Here is a 17,600-nt window from a genome sequence, read left to right on the forward strand (position 1 = left end):
CAGAGGCGTTAGCCACTTTAGCCACTCGGTAGCAGCGGTGATCCGGTGCCAAGGTCCAGAGCTTACGGCAAGGATCGGGTGGAGTAGTGTGTTCTAGTCGTGTTTGGGTGGAGTCCGGGTGAACAACTGAGTAGGGCGGGAGGTGGGCCTCAGGGATAGCTTCAGTACTGGGTAACTTGGTGGGTGCTACATAGCTGTGAAGATGAGGAGAATGGACCAGGGATTACTGCAGGAATCCGGTGTTGTAGTGGAGAAACAGTCCGTTACTGGTAGGCTGGCGAGTATTATCCAGGCTAAAAAATATATATATTTTTTTAAAAGGGCTGGTACCTGTGCAGAAGGTAAAGGCCGCTAGCAGTGGCTAACAATTACTAAATAGCTTGTAGCTAATTAGCTGGTTAGCTTGTGATGTCTGGGGTTCTTGCTATCAGGTCTAAAAATGACAAATAATATCGGTTCCGTATCACATTGGGTGAGGTAGGTTACCGGAAGGTATAATTGAGCTAAAATGGAGAAGAGATTGAAAATAGAATTGAAATATATACAAAAAAAAGATGAAAAAATACAAAAGTACACGAGAGGATGAACAAAACACGTCTGCACTGCTACGCCATTTTGGATACATGTTTTCCATACATACACACATTCCTCTCCCTCCCCCAATTGTCCTGTGTGACACTGCTGGGAGGTAGAGAGAGAGCGAGGAAGAGGGAAAGAAAGAGGGGGTGGTGAAAGATGGAAGTGTCTGGTGTAAGGGAAAAATATAAGGGGACGAGGGGGAACCATTGTGGATCATGAGTTTCCTATAAGAAGGGTGATCATGTGTGTGTGCCTGACTGTCTGCGGAAGATGATGGATGGTTCAGCTCACTACCATTGAGAGGGAAAGAGAGGATGATTGTGAGAAAACGACTCGCATGTCCTGATAATGGATGGTGAAATAGTCCAGGTTATTTGTCTTTATTCCAGAGGCGATTTAATTTATTCTTCCTGAGTGTGGTGAGGCAAACCAACTGTGGAAAAACACCAGCACACAGCAACTGCTAATTAATTTGTATATGGAGTATCTGCCCTGGGGACGTCATTGACTCTGGGCTGGCTGCACTACTGTAGCACTGTCTGTGATGGCTTCATCAATCACTCAATTAGGAATTTCTTTAACACTCTCAAATGGAAACAAATAGGTCCATTGTCTTTGATTTAGGACTGTACAGGTACAGATGTAGGATCTTCATTTGTTCACCCTGTTGGAGGATAACTTGCAATGCAGTAAATGTAAACTGTGTAGTGTAGTCAAGGTTTAAAAGGGATTCTGAAGTTTGTAATTTCCACTTTGAAATTTACGAAAAATGTAGCAACACCCACAAAAATGTCCATTCTAATCCACATAATAATTCACATTTCCTGTTGCTATATGATTAAATTCCTGCTGTAGAAAAATGGCTCAAAGAAGTTAAAGACATTACATTTTCAAGTAACCCCTATTTTCTCCCAAACACATGTCACAGGATCCCAATGTCATTGAGTGACTAATTGCTGTATTGATCAATGGGTGTTGTCTTTCACTTCACTGTCAAACCTTTCATTACTGTATAATATATAAATAAAGCAACATCTGATACATGGAATACTCTCCTAATGTGCGTGTGTTTATAGAACTACAATGAAGAGTCCCTAGCTAGAATTTCCATTAACTTGTCCAGTGATTTTTTTGTCGACATTTATAAAATGTTCATAGAAAATAGGTTTGACAATTGTCTGCTATGGTGCGTTTCCATTTAACTGTCTTGTGTCAATAAAAACAGCTGGCCAAAATTACGTCACAGCTAAAAAGAATCTACAGTGTTGATTAAAAATGAAGTGCTTGATGTATTTCCATGACCTATTTAGGCAAATTGCCGATGAATAAATTGGTGACAATTTGGTTCATGTCTCAGGTAGCCCACAAAAGCCAGCATGGAATGCAATAATTTATTCATATTTACCATATTGTAATAATTCTCCTGTGCCAACGTATCGCCACGGTCCGTGCCATGGTGAAACTTGCACATCTGTAGATCTGAAATAATTGGATGGTGAAACTTGCACATCTGTAGATCTGAAATAATTGGATGGTGAAACTTGCACATCTGTAGATCTGAAATAATTGGATGGTGAAACTTGCACATCTGTAGATCTGAAATAATTGGATGGTGAAACATGCATTCAACCAACCACAAAAGCCAAAGCAAATAAGCCATATTTGAAAGTCAGGACAAGGATCCTGCAAAGATAGATTTAATAGGCAGTAGGCATTTCGAATTAAATGTGGAGTGCTGCTTCATCGTTACCTGTTGACATCACATGCCCTGTGTACTTTCAAAATTATTCGGCAAGCATTTATTCGAAAACCCCTTTATCCATCATAATTTGTCGCAATATATAAAGTTTATTGCTCGACCCCTGTCGAATGGATAAAAATGTTGTAGATATTTACAAAATTCCTCCTATCGCTGCTATTTCCATTAAGTGTCACAATTTATTTATTTTGGGCTTTTGTCAATGGAAACCTGCTTACAGTATTCAGATCTATATTTAAATAATTTGCAGGACTATAGCATGTATTTTCAAGGGCATGTCTTTCATTTAAATTCCTTCAATTGAACATCAGGAGCCATTATTTCAGTTTTGGAGCTGGATCTGAATTATACTCAATGCAGGTTGCAAAAAAAAGACTAGATTAGCAGCCTCCTATGTTCCTATCCAGGCCTGCCAGTGTCCCATAGGGAGTGAGGTACAGGAGAGATGCAGCTGTGGAAACAGATCGCCTGTCTGGAGCTGGGCCAACAGTGAGGAATGAAGGCCCCATACCCTTGTGGTCTCTCTCTCTTCTCCCTCCCACAGTCATGACGCACCATGTGCTTGGAGAGACACTCTCTCACACAATGTTATGGGAGCAGTGCAGCTACTATATCAGGAGCCTTCATTTCAATTAGCCAGGGCAGTGGTTCCCAAACTTTTTATAGTCCCATACCCCTTCAAACATTCAACCTCCAGCTGCGTACCCCTCTTACACCATGGCGCACTCTCAAATGTTGTTATTTGCCATCATTGTACGCCTGCCACACACACTATACGATACATTTATTAAACATAAGAATGAGTGTACGTTTTTGTCACAACCCTGCTCATGGTAAGTGACAAAGAGTTCTTATAAGACCAGGACACAAATATTAATATAATAATAATCAATAATTTTGCTTTATTTAACCATCTTATATAGAAAACCTTATTTGTTAATCGAAAATTGTGAATAACTCACCACAGATTAATGAGAAGGGTGTGCTTGAAAGGATGCACATAACTCTGCAATGTTGAGTTGTATTGGAGAGAGTCTCAGTCTTAAATCATTTTCCACACATAGTCTCTGCCTGTATTTAGTTTTCATGCTAGTAAGGGCCAAGAATCCACTCTCACATAGGTACATGGTTGAAAAGGGCATCAGTGTCTTAACAGCTCAATTTGCCAAGGCAGGATACTCTGGGTGCAGCCCAATCCAGAAATCTGGCAGTGGCTTCTGATTAAGTTACATTTTCACAGAACCGCTTGTTGCAATTTCGATGAGGCTCTCTTGTTCAGATATCGGTAAGTGGACTGGAGGCAGGGCATGAAAGGGATAACGAATCCAGTTGTTTGTGTCATCCGTTTCGGGAAAGTAGCTGCGTAATTGCACACCCAACTCACTCAGGTGCTTCGCTATATCACATTTGACATTGTCCGTAAGCTTGAGTTCATTTGCACACAAAAAATCATACAATGATGGAAAGACCTGTGTGTTGTCCTTGTTAATGTAGACAGAGAAGAGCTCCAACCTCTTAATCATAGCCTTAATTTTGTCCCGCACATTGAATATAGTTGCAGAGATTCCCTATAATTCTAGATTCAGATCATTCAGGTGAGGAAAAGACATCACCCAGATAGGCCAGTCTTGTGAGAAACTCGTCATCATGCAAGCGGTCAGACAAGTGAAAATTATGGTCTCTCAATTCAAAGAAACGTGTCAATACTTTGTCCCTTGATAACCAGTGCAGTATGTTGTAAAAGCGTTACATGGTCGCTGCCCATATCATTGCATAGCGCAGAAAATACACCAGAGTTCAGGAGCCTTGCTTTATCAAAGTTAACCATTTTCACTGTAATGTCCAAAACGTGTTTCAAGCTGTCAAGCATTCCCTTGGTAGCAAGAGCCTCAGTGTACCCAAGTGGCGTCGGGAGCAACTGCTTGCATGCCCGTTACCACTACACTATGTCTACCTGTCATGGCTTTTGCTCCATCAGTACAGATACCAACATGAGCAGAAGCTATGTTTGGCTACATACATAGTGGAATTCCGGTTAATGTGATTGGATGTAAATTATTTGACTAGGCTATAATATTTGACATTGTGTTGTTATCTCGCTGAACACTAGATGGTTTAATTTTATTTTTGCCAGTGAAACAAGTCTACTCAGGCAATAAAAAAACCTCACCCAAATGTATAGCACCGTTGGAAAATATAAATGGACTGTTTTTAAATGTAAATCACGTACCCCAATGAGGGTGGCAGTTGAAGGTGGTTGAGGATGAAGTCAAAGCAATTACTTAAAAGGTTGAGAATGTGTATTTTCTCATATAACATGACAGTGTGACAGCACTGCAATGCACACATTGTAGCAACAAGGGCAATATGAGAAAATTCCACACAGTCATTTCACACAGACATATGAAGACATTTCACACATTTTAGCAACAAGGGTAATAGGAGGACATTTCACACATTGTAGCAAGAATGGTAATATGAGGATGTTTCACACATTGTAGCAACAAGGGTAATATGAGGACATTGCACATGAATAGAGGCAGACATTTTTGCTGACCTTTTGACCTGACCAGGAAAAACAATGGTCTCAAGCGATAGACTATAACGAGAGCCCAGTGTTTTTCCTGAACAGGTCACTCCTGGCTCCACACATTAAATACTGAAATCAATGATATTGTGACCAACGTCTCAGCGGAACTGTCTCTCTTCCTCTCTGTCTCTCCAGGTGCAAAAGCTTCCCAAACACATGCGGGAGGCCCAGATCTCCACCGAGCACACCCACCTCATCGCCGACCCAGTCAAGAAGCCCCGGCAACGCTATGTGCAGAAAGACGGCAAGTGCAACGTTCACCACGGTAACGTGCAGGAGACCTACCGTTACCTTAGCGACCTGTTCACCACCCTGGTAGACCTGCGCTGGCGCTTCAGCCTCTTCATCTTCACTCTGGTGTACGTGGTCAACTGGCTGTTCTTCGGCCTGCTGTGGTACATCATCGCCCTGATCCGAGGGGACCTGTGGCACAGCGACGAGGAGGGCTGGACCCCTTGCGTTGAGAACCTCAACAGCTTCGTTTCGGCCTTCCTCTTCTCCATCGAGACGGAGACCACCATTGGCTATGGCTACCGCGTCATCACAGAGAAGTGCCCTGAGGGCATCATCCTGCTGCTGATCCAGGCCATCCTGGGCTCCATCGTCAATGCCATGATGGTGGGCTGCATGTTCGTGAAGATCTCCCAGCCCAAAAACCGCGCTGAGACGCTCATGTTCTCCCACAAGGCAGTGATTTCTGTGCGGGACAACAAGCTGTGTCTCATGTTCAGAGTCGGGGACCTGCGCAACTCTCACATCGTGGAGGCCTCCATCCGGGCCAAGCTTATCCGCTCACAGCAGACCAAGGAGGGGGAGTTCATCCCTCTCAACCAGACGGACATCAACATCGGCTTCGACACAGGAGACGACCGGCTCTTCCTAGTCTCCCCACTCATAATCTCCCACGAGATCAACGAGAAGAGCCCCTTCTGGGAGCTGTCCCAGGCACAGATGGATAAGGAGGAGTTTGAGATCGTGGTCATCCTGGAGGGCATGGTCGAAGCTACGGGTACGTCCTCTTGAACCAAGGCTAATAGGTCACCAGAGTATAGGGCACCAGGTTAGTGGTCACCTGAGTAAAGTTCACTAGTGTATTGGACCCCTAGCCCATAGACCCCTCATGAAGACCTGAAACAATTAGATAGTTATATAAGCAATATGGTAGTAGCGCCACGTTGTCTTCGGATAGGGTTGGTGGAATTGACCAATAATTTTGTATCTACACTAGTGCGTTGGGGGTAGGGGACAGCTAAGTGTTGTTTCTGAATAGGGCCATGGTCAGTTCCATTTCAACTCTTGTCTGTTCAGTAAATCCATTGTGGTTCTTCATATTCATTGATAATGTCATGTCTTTCATTCAACAAACCAGACAATTTCCAACCCATACAAACACAATTTCTAAAGGTACCATATGGTTTGGATCTGCATATACAGTAATAAATATATTTACCAACTCAGGTAAATATGGCTGTTCTAGTTTCATAAGAGACCATTTAAAAATTTAAAATACAGCTTTTTGAGAGTATATGTTATTTCCTGTTACCATGACCAACTCTGTAATTTTCCACAAAGACAAATGACCCAAAAATGAACAGTGGGCAGGGTCTTTATTTGGAAAGTTGTTGCAGGTAGGCAAATGTTTCCACATCCATACTGAGGCCCGCATCTCCCCTATGTTGGTGCATCAGGGAGGCCTCTTTGAGATGTTTGTTTGTTAAAGGAAGGAGTGTTAGCCTCCCACGCTGGTCTGTGTATAGGGAGAGGTGTTGCGGTAATGAAAGAAACAGGTTGTTGAAGACAGTACTGGCCTGGCTAACATATACTCTTCTCTGGGATGTTACCACCAAAAACACAGAAGCAGCTTTTTATACACATCTGTAAAATAGCCAGGAAAGGGAGATTCAACTTTTTTTTTTACATTTAAATTCAAACTATAAAAAAAACTGTCTCATGCCTAGTGAGTTGCATCCCAGAGACTTGAACTATTTGCACTCAAGAGATCCCCAGCTTGCTTCCTGGTAGCCTTGGAAGTCTTTTTATTGATTATTGAATGAGGAAATCTGCTTATTTATCACAGTAGCAGAGGGAATGACGACACTTGTACAGCCCTGGCCACACTCCACTGCTAATTCTTTATTTGCTCCTAAAATGTTCCTGTGGTGAATTAGTCCACTCAGGTAAACACTGTATGTGCAAGCCTTACACATTGTGTATCGGCCTTTGTTCAAGGACAGATTATAATGCACTAATCTAAATACAATGCATTATACATGTCACTTACATACTTCATTCGGTAGGGTCATGATTTTTCTACTTCCTAGTGAATATTAATGTTTTTAAAAAGAAAGGAGAAACAAGGCACTCTTCATGTAATTACAATGCCTTTATTTGTATGGCATGTTCAATGGAACAAATATTTAAAAACTAATTTAAGTGACGCATATCGGCAGCATGGCCTCATCAGGGAGTACAAAGATACAATGATGCAATTATTTATTTGTGCTCCTTGATGAAGGCCTAGCCCAAAGGCAGGCAGATGGCGATATTGAGGCGCTTCATCTTACAGTCCAAAGGGAATGTATGCTGCCTGCTATACACTCGTATCCCCATGGACCGGTTCGTACATAAAACATTCTCCATTCAGGCAGCAAATACGTCAATTTCCTCCTTAACTCGATTTAATGGCGAGAAGGTGGAAAAAAACGGAGAAAATATGCATACTTTCTTCATGAATCACCTTTTTCCACCGCCATACTGGAGTGGCTCAGCCAATCAGGTTGCAGCAGTCTGTTGATTACCCTGAATACTGTACGCAATGTCAATACTGTACGCATACAAGCCAGTGAATTCTATGCGTTACAGCTGGATGAGTCAACAGACGTGGCGGGCCTGGCACAGCTCCTGGTATATGTCCGTTACGTTCATGGGGGGTCAAATAAGGAAGACATCCTCTTCTGCAAACCACTGGAAACCAGGACAACAGGAGAGGATAATTGGACAAGACCAGAGCCTGAACAAGTAGTACAGTTGATCTTTGTGTCAAAAACGCAGAACATCTTTTTATAACATAAATATTTCTCTCCATCATGTAAATGCAGTTTAAATGCAGTGACTACAAGAAAAACACAGCGGCATTAAAGTAGATTGGGTAATGATGGCTCACTTTTTTTTGCATTACTCAGAGTTAACAACCAGTGGATTTATTATAAGGTCAAAGACACCATTACAGTAACCTCATTGGTGCAGCAACTTTTGAATTGATGTCATTACAAAGGTTTGTTAGCCTACTTTGTTATGGCTAGATAGATTCTATATGGGGTACATCATCTGCTGCAGTGATAAATTACGAGGCTTGTACGGTAGTTAACGTGCTGTTGACAGACAGTAAGGATTTTCAGACTAATAGTGGAATCATCTGGATGGTTAGTGGGATCCATTCCTATAGCCAAGCAGATGATTTGCTAAACAGCCACCAATGCAAAACACATCTCCATCTCTTGAAGTACAGTAAACTGCACTTTTTGTGTACATTTTTTGCCGTGTGGACATTTATAGCCCTTCAACAAGCATCTGATTGCATAAGCATAATATCATTGACAAAAATAAAATCTGACGTTTGCTGCTGCTGTCAACAGAGCCTATCATATAAACACTCATACACATAATCTATAAGGTATGAGCCGTCTGCAGATAGAATGCTACAGCATTCTGAATTCTGACAGAGACAACATATTAAGAGGAGATGAGGGATTGGAACAGTTTCAATTTCATGCTAATGACCTTACCACCCTGTAGATTGGACATAAACACAGAGTCAGCAGCTTATATCACTGACAACTTTAATTTCTCGCTCCTGAAACCTTATAATTAGAAAACATTAATCAATGTCAAAGAATATTATGTCAATGTCTTTGTCATTGCAACAGTAACAGATATAAAGTGAATACATCAACTAGTCTTGTACGATACTCTGATTATCATTCTCAAAGCACATGTATTATTAAAATGTCCATACACTATTTATTACAACCTGCTTCAAATGCAATATCACAAATGAACATCTTATGAGACCCTCTACATTTAAAATTCATGCCAAGCTAAGCTAATAACCATTTTAATTCTCCCTGACAAACTGAACAGAAAACACACGTCAGCAAGTATTGCAATGCACAAGAGAAAACAAGGTGTTCTGTGTCCCCATACAGTCTGCATTGTGTTACCAGCTGTCATCCTGTGTGTGTGTGTGTGTGTGTGTGTGTGTGTGTGTGTGTGTGTGTGTGTGTGTGTGTGTGTGTGTGTGTGTGTGTGTGTGTGTGTGTGTGTGTGTGTGCGTGCGTGTGTGTGTGTGTGTGCGTGTGTCACTGGTGTTCCGGACACCCCAGCAAGCTCTGTCGGTGAACAAATGCCATTGGCTAAGGCTAGGACAGCTCCAGTGCAATGAGTGGAGCTGAACTGCTTTGTGACATCAAATGGACTTTGGTGGTCAAGATGTGTTGGTATATGTACTGATGGCACAAAAGCCATGACAGGGAGACATAGTGGAGTGGTAACGCGCGTGCAAGCATTTGCTCCGGACACCACTTGGGTACACTGCAGCATCCACCGAGAGGCTCTGGCAGCCAAGGGAATGCCTGACAGCTTGAAAGACGTTTTGGACACCACAGTGAAAATGGTTAACTTTGTTAAAGCAAGGTCCCTGAACTCTTGTGTATTTTCTGCGCTATGCAATGACATGGGCAGCGACCATTTAACTCTTTTAAAACATACAAAAGTGTGCTGGTTATCAAGGGACAAAGTATTGACACGTTTCTTTGAATTGAGAGACGAGCTTAACGTTTTCCTTACTGACCATAATTTTCACTTGTCTGACCGCTTGCATGATGACGAGTTTCTCAAAAGACTGGCCTATCTGGGTGATTCTCGCCTGAATGATCTGAATCTAGAATTATAGGGAATCTCTGCAACTATATTCAATGTGCGGGAAAAAATTAAGGCTATGATTAAGAAGTTGGAATGTTTCTCTGTCTACATTAACAAGGACAACACACAGGTCTTTACATCATTGTATGATTTTTTTGTGGAAATGAACTTAAGCTTACGGACAATGTCAAATGTTATATAGCGAAGCACCTGAGTGAGTTGGGTGTGCAATTACGCAGCTACTTTCCCGAAATGGATGACACAAACAACTGGATTCGTTATCCCTTTCATGCCCTGCCTCCAGCACACTTACCAATATCTGAATCACAGAGCCTCATCGAAATTGCAACAAGCGGTTCTTTGAAAATGTAATTTAATCAGAAGCCACTGCCAGATTTCTGGATTGGGTTGCACTCAGAGTATCCTGCCTTGGCAAGACACTGATACCCTTTTCAACCACGTACCTACACTACCGTTCAAAAGTTTGGGGTCACTTAGAAATGTGCTTGTTTTTGAAAGAAAACAATTTTTTTGTCCATTAAAATAACATCAAATTGATCAGAAATACAGTGTAGACATTGTTAATGTTGTAAATGACTATTGTAGCTGGAAACGGCTGATTTTTAATGGAATATCTACATAGGAATACAGAGGCCCATCATCAGCAACCATCACTCCTGTGTTCCAATGGCACGTTGTGTTAGCTAATCCAAGTTTATCCTTTTAAAAGGCTAATTGATCATTAGAAAACCCTTTTGCAGTTATGTTAGCACAGCTGAAAACTGCAAAATGATTGATTATTATTATATTATTATTTGTTCCCTGGTCCTATAAGAGCTCTTTGTCACTTCCCATGAGCCGGGTTGTGAAAAAAACTCACACTCATTCTTATGTTTAATAAATGTAGCGTAAATTATGTGTGTGGCGGGCGTACAATGATGGCAAAAAACAATATTTGAGAGTGCGCTGACTCTGGTGCTAGACGGGTACGCAGCTGGAGGTTGAATGTTTGAAGGGATACAGGATTATAAAAAGTTTGGGAACCACTGGTGTAGGCTATAAGCCAGAGAAACTTACAGTTGAACAGTAAATAGTGGCTAAATTTATCCTCAAGCCGACTACTTTTTTCCACACTGTTAGGCTATTTGATGTGTAATTTTTATAAAAAGTTTATAAGTAGCAACTAATTACGATATATAGATATAGATAGTACACTGCATAATGAAACAATCCCTTCTAAGCTAGGGTTTTGAGGATGGACTGACTGTATTCTTTGGCATTAATAGACTTTGCGGGGGTCCAGAGAAACTGTGTTACCTAGTGGTGTGGTGTGTGTGCGGGCATGCGTACATGCGTACGAGCGTTCCATTGTGTCAGTTGAACTCACTGTCAGGCAGCACACACACAGCTCTCTAGATAGAAATAGCCAGCGGAACCCTGATGTTGAGGTGCTGGCTGGTGTTCTTAAGGGGCCAGAAACACGTTCTGGTGTTCTATTGACTCTCAGGATTAAGATCCAGGTCCCGTATGTGAGTGAATAGGCTCTGTTGTGCTGCTGCTGGATGCTAAATGAATGATGCATTGAAGGATGACATCCCTCTCCCACACATGCCTCATCAAGTTTGATGGCCCTGAGAAGTGACTGTGGATGGGGATGGAGGGGAGGGGTGGGTAGAGACCACCGTGGCGTAGTGTTATAAATGCCCATGGATTATTCCAATCCCAACTTTGAGAAGAGCTGTAGAGAAATTGTTGTGAACAACATGCGACAGAGCCTTGCAAAAGTTTTCTTCCCCTTTGTGTTTTTCCTATTTCGTTGCATTACAAGCTGTAATTTAAATGGATTTTTATTTGGATTTCATGTAATGGACATACACAAAATAATCTAAATTGGTGAAGTGAAATTTAAAAAACAACTTATTTCAAAAAATTCAAAAAAATAAAAAACTGAAAAGTGGTGCGTGCATATGTATTCACCCCCTTTGCTACAAAAACCCTAAATAAGATCTGGTGCAACCAATTACATTCAGAAGACACATAATTGGTTAAATAAAGTCCATCTGTGTGAAATCTAAGTGTCACATGATCTGTCACATGATCTCAGTATATATACACCTGTTCTGAAAGGCCCCAGATTCTGCAACACCACTAAACAAGGGGTACCACCAAGCAAGTGGCACCATGAAGACCAGCGAGCTCTCCAAACAGGTCAGGGACAAAGATGTGGAGAAGTACAGATCAGGGTTGGGTTATAAAAAAACACCCCATCGAGCACCATTAAATCCATTATTAAAAAGTGGAAATAATTCAGGCAAGGAGGGAATTAATCAGAGAGGCAACAAAGAGACCAAAGATAACCCTGAACGAGCTGCAATGCTCCACAGCGGAGATTTGAGTATCTGTTTATAGGACCGCTTTAAGCCGTACACTCCACAGAGCTGGGCTTTACGGAAGAGTGTCCGGAAAAAAAGTAATTGCTTAAAGAAAAAAATAAGCAAACACGTTTGGTGTTTGCCAAAAGACATGTGCGAGACTCCCCAAACATATGGAAGAAGGTACTCTGGTCAGATGAGACTAAAATTGCGATTTTTGGCCATCAAGGAAAACTCTATGTCTGGCGCAAACCCAACACCTCTCATCACCCCGAGAATACTCTCCCCACTGTGAAGCATGGTGGTGGCAGCATCATGCTGTGGGGATGTTTTTCATCGGCAATGACCCTAAGCATACTGCTAAAGCAACACTTGAGTGGTTTAAGGGGAAACATTTAAATGTCTTGGAATGGCCTAGACAAAGCCCATACCGCAATCCAATTGAGAATCTGTGGTATCGTCTTAAAGATTGCTTACACCAACCCAACCCAACTTGAAGGAGCTGGAGCAGTTTTGCCTAATTCCAGGTTGCCATGGGGGGTGAATACTTTTGCAAGCCACTGTATAAGCACTGGTTTACTTTTTGTGTTTTAGTAGCTTTTGGAGTTAATACGCCCAAAGACCCGAGTCATAAAATAACTTCCTGCAGTGTTTCTTGTTGCCTATATGCACTGCTGTTGTTTTTAATGTTCTCGGAAGAGTTGGGGGATGAGACAGTTTCACCTTATTTATAGACCAAATATTCCTGTTTTATTCCATTTACTGACATTTTTGTTGTTGTGTAAACGCTGAAATCTATATAAAGATGTCCTTGGGTATGCTTTCCTTTAAATGAGAGAATAAACTTAGTCCTATGTATAATGATAGGGAAGGATGGTAGGGAGAGAGATAAATACATTTTGTCTGTTTACTGAACATTCTTCTCCAATATCCCTCTTGCTCACTGTGTGATTTCAAAGAAGAGCGTGTCAAACATAAAACAGAATGACTAACTGATTCATGAATGTGTTAAATATAGAATCCTGTTTTGTATTATGTAACAAAATGTAACATTTATATGATAATCTAACCACATATACTGTAGGTTTCTTGTGTAGCCTGAATACATTTGTATAATTCACACAGAGCCCACATGTAATTCATATGTTAACCTAGATGTTGGTATTGTATAGAAAACATATATTGTACATTATAAAGTGGATGTATTGCTTAATTTGAAACATGAACAAACACTGGTTGCAGTCAACCAACCACGTCTCAGAATATTTCATAATATTCTGTCAGTAAATCCGAGATATCCATTTAGTATGATATGTTAATTTTGGATGGTATGTATTAATTTGTGGCTGTCCATCACCCATTTCATATGATATTTCACAATTCGTATTATAAGTTACGAATTTACTAAACATATAATATGTTATGAATTTACTTAACGTATAATATGTTACGAATTTACTAAACGTGCAATATGTTACGATTTTGCAAAACGTACGTTATGTTAAGAATTCTAGCTAGGTGGCTAGGTGGCTAACGTTAGCAACCTTTGAGTTGCTAGACATTCATGTAGTGCGCCCACCAATCCACCCCGACCAACCACCCTGCTTTTATTTTTGTCTTAAGTAGCCATCTGTCTTATGTAACCATACCAAACGTAACATATCATACTAATTTGGTGTCCCAGATTTGTACTAATTTGGTATCCCGGTTTATGTTTACTATGTTACGTCTAGTCTATGAGACCAGGCTGAGTCAAAAGGATCATACCACATCTTTCTCTCTCTTCCCATATAATAGATAGTGTTTGTGTCTTCTTCCCACCCAGAGTAATGGATTTACTATGCCCTGATGTAATCACAGCAGGAGAGTAGCAGGCTGCTGTAGATGCTGTTATTTAGCTATAGATCACAGCAGATAGGTGGGTCTTTATTTTCCGCCAACAAACCAAAGGATGTTTATTCAGTGATTCACCAATTTAAAAAATCCTATGCTAGTTACCAAAAGAAGCAGTTGGCTTCGCAGATCAATTGATTATGTATCAAGGATGCTGGGTGCTGTCAATTACAATGAGGACCCTCCATTATTCTGCCCTAGCAAGCAAAAGAGCAACTAATTGACCGGAACTGAGAAGAATGGCTTTAAAGGGTTTTTATTGTCAAACCAAATGAGTTGTAGGTAGATCACTGTAAATGTGGTTATTTGTTGTCTTACTAACAGGTTATTTTTTTATTCATATTGACCCTGACCTCTGACATGACCTTTGACCCTAAACGGCAGTTCCTGCATTCTTGCTTGGTACACCTACTGGAATACATTTCCATGACAATTTATTATTGCACAAACTTGTGTTCATAGAATTATTTATATGTGGTTGTCAGTTTCATATAGTTTGATACTTGTATTAGGAAAGAACAATCAGTAATACCAAGGTAAACCGTAGACACTGCAACCCAAAGCTAAAAGATAAAAGTTATTAACTAAGGTAAGTGATGGCAGTTACTGTTTTTTTCCTTGTTTTCATTGTAACTTTTTTGCAGCTACTGCAAACATGACCTCCCATTTTCTTCATAACACAAAACGATTGAGGCAGGATATACTGTATGTTCACATGATAAAGCAGGTATTAAATGTAATTCACACATTTTTGACCAAATGTGCAGTTAATGCCCTTTTGCTTGCTAGGGCAGTATAGTCTACATACTCAATGTGGATAGATATTCCCCATTTATTATGTTGGACACTACAGCGAGGGCTGTATGGTTAGTGACATCTAATTTATAATACTTTGTAGTGCACACTTTGGATTCATATCAGGTTATGAGCCAGAGGATCCAGAGGCATGGACATTGGTGTAGACACACAGAGAATCCCAGATGGAGTACATCTTCTTGGACCTCTCACTACTGATGCTCCTAGTACCTTATTCTCACTGATCCTCTCTGACCTCAGACCGTTATTGACTCTGGAGTTGAGCTTTCTTTGTGAATAATTTACTATTCCTCCCTCCTGCTGGCTCTCATTTTCTGTGTGTGTGTGTGTGTGTGTGTGTGTGTGTGTGTGTGTGTGTGTGTGTGTGTGTGTGTGTGTGTGTGTGTGTGTGTGTGTGTGTGTGAACATGTGTGCGTGCCTGTGTGTTAACAGGGATGACCTGCCAGGCACGGAGCTCTTATCTGGACAAAGAGGTGTTGTGGGGCTGGCGTTTCACCCCAGTCCTGTCTCTGGAGAAGGGCTTCTACGAGGTGGACTACAACAGCTTCCACGACATCTACGAGACAAACACACCGTCGTGCAGCGCTAAAGAGCTAGCCGCTACGCTACGAGAGGGCCAGCTGCTCCCCACGCTCTCTCTGCTGACGCCCGAGCTCCCCAAACCCTACACCCTGGAGCCCATATCCACCCACAACCCTCTCTCCAAAGAGGTGGACAAGGGGGAGGAGGGGGAGAAGGGGGGGATCAACGGCTCAGCTGCAGCTCTGAAAGACCAGCCCGGACTGGACTGACTACTTCAGATAAGCCAAACCAGAGACAAAGTTACTAAAGACTATGCTTAATTTAGTCAATGGCCAGCTTGTTCCATTGCATTGCTTGGAGATCAAAGATCCCCCGCCCCATGCAATACTTCTCTAGTGTCTATAGTATATATAGTATATATTTGTTTTGTAGACACAAATACACACAGACACACACACACACACACACATACTTACTCCAGATTGGTCGTATTGTCTTTATATATTTGAGGCGACCACATATATTTCCATTACACTAGTAATAGCTCAAGTGATATACTGTAACCTGATGTGGAACAGGTAGCCATGATGAATGAATATCACATCTTACAAATGATCCAATAACCTAATTTTAGAGGTTGTTGATTCTGCTGATTGAGTATTGATTCCATTTCTTGGCTAATATCTCCCCACGTTGCTCCCTGCTGCTCCTAACACAATGACAGAATATGTTTCGACCAGATCATTATCTTCAATCCCATCACGCTTTGTTATTACTCCACTATGGAAACTCTTAATTGAAGGCAATATGTACACAGCCGCGCTTTAAGCCTCCTTCATTCCTGTAGGCAGGAAGTGGAGCTCAGCTCAGTTCAGCTCGTAGCTATAGATCAAGCTCTGTCTCTTTGTATTGGGTACGATCATCTCTGTTTCGCATTTTGTCCAATCACCCTTAAGTTTCCACTGTCATGCTTAATCACATTACGTGTGAGGAATATATTAGAGCAAAACACAGGGCCTAGAGAGTTCCTCAGTATTGGAACCAGAGGAACGGGCAGTACCTCATTTTGATACTCATGATACATAAGCACAAGTCCTGTGACCCTGATATGCCCCCCTTTCCTCCATCCCTGCCCCCCCTCCTGGTGAGTGTTTCTTCCCTGCACTGTGACATAATACAAGCTATTAGTGCTATTCCTCTTCTTTAACCTTTGGTTAGTTCTCTTTATATAAAAAACAATACAACTATTATTCGAGTACACAAATTTTGCAGATGTCCAGATTCAGTTCTATTCTACCCATAGTCCTGGTCTGGACTCAGCTAGCTCCTGTTGTCTCTGCTTGAGAGAGTGTATGACCCTGTCACTTGTACCGTGTGTCACATTTTCTACAGTTGTATTTTGAGGATGTGTGTGACAGAGCTTGCATGATAATGAACTGTCCCCTCGACATGTAATAATACAGGGTATTTTCTAGGCATGCAAACTGCAATTAACATTTTTTACAGATATTGACAACCAATACGTTGATGATAGCTAAGATGACAAATCTCTTAAACGTTAACCCTTCTCCCCCCTTCTATAACATTTATTTGCATTTTTCTGGACACTTGTCCCAACAATGTATTTTATTTCACTGTGACATTGTAGCATCATGTTTATTCCATTTACATAAAGATCGTTTATCATTAGAGGGAAAAAAAACTGCTCCCATAGCTGGAATGTCATCTGTTTTCTATGTGTTCTCATGGGAATAAACCTAATATGGCCAAAAGCACATTACAGTATGTTTCTGTTAGAGAACCATGTGTGTGTGTTTGCATGCTTGTGTGCATGTTTATGTGGGTATCTGTGTCTGCCTGTCCGTGCACACGTGTGTGTGCGTTTGTTAGTGTGTTAATTTAGTCCTCTGTAAGCATGTGTGGTTAGGATTTATTCCCCTCACAGAGAGAGAGAGCTACAGTGGCTTGTGAAACTATTCACTCCCGTGGCATTTTTCCTGTTTTGTTGCCTTACAACCTGGAATTAAAATGTATTTTTTTTGTGGGGGGGGGGGGGGGGGGGGGGTTGTATCATTTGATTTACACAACCTGCCTACCACTTTGAAGATGCAACATGTTTTGTTATTGTGAAACAAACAAGAAATAAGAC

At 41.3% G+C, this 17,600-nt stretch overlaps 1 protein-coding gene across 1 annotated transcript in view; it reads left to right on the forward strand.

The window, feature by feature from the left end:
• The window catches only part of LOC139385962 (G protein-activated inward rectifier potassium channel 4-like), a 33,842-nt gene extending 16,619 nt beyond the window's left edge, over positions 1–17,223 (forward strand). The window contains exons 3-4 of the mRNA XM_071131277.1: positions 5,064–5,937; positions 15,362–17,223. Of these exons, the coding sequence (XP_070987378.1) occupies positions 5,064–5,937; positions 15,362–15,720 (1,233 nt within the window). The 3' untranslated portion in view covers positions 15,721–17,223. The remainder of the gene's footprint in view (positions 1–5,063; positions 5,938–15,361) is intronic.
• Positions 17,224–17,600: the final 377 nt, after the last annotated feature.

This window comes from Oncorhynchus clarkii, chromosome 27 (assembly GCF_045791955.1).
Source record: "Oncorhynchus clarkii lewisi isolate Uvic-CL-2024 chromosome 27, UVic_Ocla_1.0, whole genome shotgun sequence".
Classification (NCBI taxonomy): Eukaryota; Metazoa; Chordata; class Actinopteri; order Salmoniformes; family Salmonidae; genus Oncorhynchus; species Oncorhynchus clarkii.